General features: G+C 44.2%; 1 protein-coding gene across 1 annotated transcript; it reads right to left on the bottom strand.

The window, feature by feature from the left end:
• Nucleotides 1-436: 436 nt before the first annotated feature.
• Nucleotides 437-4,394, bottom strand: LOC125379221 (putative uncharacterized protein DDB_G0290521). Its single transcript, XM_048395460.1, has 3 exons — nucleotides 3,341-4,394; nucleotides 928-1,048; nucleotides 437-458 (listed from the first exon to the last, which is right to left on the bottom strand). The coding sequence occupies exons 1-3, from the start codon at nucleotides 4,392-4,394 to the stop codon at nucleotides 437-439; spliced, it is 1,197 nt and encodes a 398-aa protein (XP_048251417.1).
• Nucleotides 4,395-4,602: the final 208 nt, after the last annotated feature.

Below are 4,602 nucleotides of genomic sequence, written 5' to 3' on the forward strand. Positions count from 1 at the left end.
TGTGGCAACCAGGGGGTTAACGCTGCAGTATTTCTACAATACCACTGTGGCAACCAGGCTTTAACACTGCAATATTTCCACAACACCACTGTGGCAACCAGGGTTTAACACTGCAATATTTCAACAACACCACTGTGGCAACCAGGGTTTAACGCTGCAATATTTCAACAATACCACTGTGGCAACCAGGGTTTAATGCTGCGATATTTTAACAATACCACTGTGGCAACCAGGGGTTGAGCGCTGCAATTTTTTAACAATACCACTGTGGGAATCACAACTGGTTTGAGGATGTTAGGATTCGAAGCAGGATCTAAACGTATGAACACGAGTGAACAGAAAATATGAATAACATCATTTCTACTCACCCTAACACAAAACCAGGCCGGCGCTATTCCATACTTCTTAATGAAAAGCTCCATTTTTGTAATATGTCCTATGTCTTTGGTCCTGGTGAACTGGAAATAGATATCATCATAATTATAGACTAATATAGGGGTGTCGTTGTGCCAAGGCTAACACATAGACTCCAATATGAACATGTTTTAGTGTGTATTGTTGTTTACAGCCGCACTCAGGAAATATTCCAGCTCTGTGACGGCGTCTGTAAATAATCAAGTTTGGTCCATCAAGCCTCTTCACGCGATCAGTTTATTTACAGTTTGTTTGTTTGTTTGTTGTTTAACGCAGCACTCATGTGATAGCAGTCTGGAAGTAGATTAGTCTGGACCAGACAATCCAGTGATTGCCATCATGAGCAATTGAAAATGTTCCAGCTCTGTGACGGCGTCTTTCAATACGGATGCGGATGCTGTATGGCGACATACACGTGGATTACAACTCCGCTAACCAACACATCAACATCAACTTACGTTAAAGCTATCGATCTGTCCTGGTTGCATTTCAAATCCTTTTTTATTTAGGTACAGTTCTTCAAGGTCGTTGTTGTCACCGTGCACCCTCAGATACACGTAACAGTCAGTGCCACTCTCAATCGATTTCGCAGTCTCTGTCACAACCTTGTATATGATCCGGACGAATACCTCTGCTGGAACACAGAATTTCAATATTACAAAAAACGGTTGGGTCATTCGTGACCAGTCGTGTTGTCCCGGAGCAGGCACAATGACGACTCGTACCATTGTCATCACAGTTATGGTCTTCGCGCAATCGTGCACAGCGGACAACCTAGTCAATTTGTTAACAACATCCGCCATTGTTAGTTGTAAGACCAATCGGCCATTTTTGCTGAAAATAGACCTCTGAGGTGTCTCGTAGCCAATGTAAGCCGGAACTATTTTTGATCGAACTCGTTAGCACATGACCGTCACGTGATGTAAACATTCTAGCTTACTGTCGACAGCTAGGAACGCCTTGTCAGACGGAAATACCACAGATTACAGGTAATCTGGTGGTTGTGTGTGATTACCTGTGGCGATAGATCACCTGTTTACTGTTAATCCATTTCCAACATTCATGGCTGAGTCTTCTTTGCGTTTAGGAAAAGGGGACGATTTTTGCCGATGGCGTTGTTCATTGTGAAAATGCAATTGTGACTGTCGTGTTGGTATATTTGGACACCAAATATAACTAATAAAGTATTAAGGGGTGATTCCTCGACCAAAGTGCGTAGTCAAACGCGCATTCTGACTTGTTTGTCGTGTTGTTCGATCTGTACATGTGGGCGAGTCGTCTTGCGAGAGAGAGGGAGGTGCCGAATGAGTCAGTGTCATAACATTCCGATATATATACACATAAAAAAAGTTAATCACCCCCGAGTATTATGTAGGATAATACACTACCATAATGCTTAATTTTGATGGCAATACTAATTATGATATTAATGTTGTTTAGTCCGAATAATTTGACCGTTAATGCGTGATGGTGACGTCCCAATTTCCCGTGCGTGCACGTGCGTCATGCCTCCCTAGCACTCAGCAAAAGCATCAAATCCTGGTACTGAAAATGGTGTAAACTGATTTGTGTAGTCGTCAAGTATGAAAACGGCAAAGGAGTTTATGTGAAGTACTAAGATGGACCATATTTGGTATGCATGGTGATTGGACGTCAATTGGGTTACCATTACTCACTGATCAGCCGTTTAGTGCGACAACACGCACAAACCAATTCAGTTAAGGACATGCCACGTACAGGACACCCTCCTGTGACGTCAAGATGTGAAAACAGGATATTACTGCGATTAGTGCGAAGAAATCCATGTGCGACGAGCAGCTACCTGAGGCGTAATTTGTTACCCAATAGACGTCTGTCTTGTCAAACATTGCGGAATCGTTTAATAGCTGCTGGAATGAGTGCCGGAAGAGTCGTCAAACGCCCCCTACTGGTACAACGTCGTCGAAGACTGCGTGTTTGGCACACCAAGGGTGGAACCTCAGAACATGGAGACGTATCCATTGGTCAGATGAAAGCAGGTTTCATCTGCATGTGAATGATGGACGAACAAGAGTGTGGAGGCACCAAGGTACAGCATACACCCCCAAGAACATTAAACCAACTGCTCCGTTTGGTGGTGGCGCCGTGATGATATGAGGGTGCGTATCCCACGATTGCAAGTAAGACCTTGTGACAAAACGGGGCAATCTCAATGGTGAACGTTACATCCGGGAAGTTCTGGAACCAGTTGTTGTTCCCCATTTTGACAACCACCCTCTGGCATCAAGACCCCTGTTCATTGACGATAACGCTAGACCCCACCGTTCAAGAGTTGTGACTGTATATTTGGCAAACAACGCCATTGCAACTCTACCTTGGCCTGCAATGAATCCAGGTATTAACCCCATAAAGCACATTTGGGACATTCTTGGGTGTAGAGTGCAGGCAATAGATCCTCCTCCACACAATCTGGATGAATTGGCAGCAGCTTTGCATCATGAATGGGCGCTATTTCCCTTTGAGATGATCCGTCGTCTGACTGGAGGGATGAGGAGAAGGGTTGAGGCTGTCATCCGGGCACGCGGTGGCCCCACCCGTTATTAAACTTTTTGACACGTGAATATCATTAATGTACGTTAATAGACATTTTTATTCATTATGTGCAATAATTTATCGTTGTTCCAAATTAGCAGTGCTATACTTATAGTTGGTGTTATGTTGTGGTAAAAACAGTACCGGTGTTTGGGCAACCATATCTCAATTAAAATTTCATTTTGTTTTGTTTGTTCTCAGATGGTTGCTCTTTACAAACATAATGCTTTATCCAACTCCACTCTGTCAATTTTGTCATGTTCGTGATTCTTGTTTACTATACAGAAAATGTCTGGGAGGTGCTTAACTTTTTTTTATGTGTATACATTGTAGTGTATCCTGTTTATGAACCTACCCGCTTTTGCGATCTTTGTCTTCCTGAAAATCTTCGTCATTCTGTTTTTCCCCTCGTTTCTCAGTCCCTTACGTTTGAAAGGACCTACGTTTCCCGCAGGTTTCTCGTTCTGCAAGGTTGATGAGGCTTTGTCTTGGAGCACAGGAGATTTTTGGACATTATGTGTGGGTGGTGCAGATTTGTCGGTGTCCTGTGTGGGTGGTGGAGATTTGTTGATGTCCTGTGTGGGTGATGCAGATTTGTCGGTGTCCTGTGTGAGTGATGTTGATTTGTTGATGTTCTGTTTGGGTGATGCAGATTTGTCGGTGTCCTGTATGGGTGATGCAGAGTTGTCGGTGTCCTGTGTGGGTGGTGCAGATTTGTCGGTGTCCTGTGTGGGTGATGTTGATTTGTTGATGTTCTGTGTGGGTGATGAGGATTTGTCGGTGTCCTGTGTGGGTGGTGCATATTTGTCGGTGTCCTGTGTGGGTGATGCAGATTTGTCAGTGTCCTGTGTGGGTGATCTTGATTTGTTGATGTTCTGTGTGGGTGATGCAGTCTTGGCGATGTCCTGTGTGGATGATGCAGATTTGTCGGTGTCCTGTGTGGGTGATGCAGATTTGTCGGTGTCCTGTGTGGGTGATGTTGATTTGTTGATGTTCTGTGTGGGTGATGCAGATTTGTCGGTGTCCTGTGTGGGTGATGCAGATTTGTCGGTGTCCTGTGTGGGTGATGCAGATTTGTCGGTGTCCTGTGTGGGTGATGTTGATTTGTTGATGTTCTGTGTGGGTGATGCAGTCTTGGCGATGTCCTGTGTGGGTGATGCAGATTTGTCGGTGTCCTGTGTGGTTGGTGCAGATTTGTCGGTGTCCTGTGTGGGTGATGCAGATTTGTCGGTGTCCTGTGTGGGTGATGGAGATTTGTCGGTGTCCTGTGTGGGTGGTGCAGATTTGTCGGTGTCCTGTGTGGGTGGTGCTGATTTGTCGGTGTCCTGTGTGGGTGATGGAGATTTGTCGGTGTCCTGTGTGGGTGGTGCAGATTTGTCGGTGTACCATGTGGATACAAGAAACAACATTATGTAGTGACTGATCATCTTGAGATGGTAGGGGTTGGGATTTGTATTTTAAAAATATTTGTTTCAGAAAATACTGTATTTTGTATCTCAGGTGAGAAATAGATGATCGCTGGACAACCTGTATGTTATGTAAAATGTAAGTCTTAAAGCAGTGACCGAAAAAAGTATATTATGTTTTTCACATTAATCACAGATTTGAGTGTTAACG

This window comes from Haliotis rufescens, unplaced genomic scaffold (assembly GCF_023055435.1).
Source record: "Haliotis rufescens isolate VD_foot unplaced genomic scaffold, xgHalRufe1.0.p SCAF_14, whole genome shotgun sequence".
NCBI classification, from domain to species: Eukaryota; Metazoa; Mollusca; class Gastropoda; order Lepetellida; family Haliotidae; genus Haliotis; species Haliotis rufescens.

Excerpts from the sequence above, each read along its gene's own strand:
- LOC125379221 (XM_048395460.1), bottom strand. The coding sequence starts at position 4,394 with ATGTTGTTTCTTGTATCCACATGGTACACCGACAAATCTGCACCACCC. Across the intron at positions 1,049-3,340 it reads GACAAAGATCGCAAAAGCGG|CAGAGGTATTCGTCCGGATC; the intron begins GTAGGTTCATAA and ends TCTGTGTTCCAG. Across the intron at positions 459-927 it reads AACAACGACCTTGAAGAACT|TTCACCAGGACCAAAGACAT; the intron begins GTACCTAAATAA and ends ATCTATTTCCAG.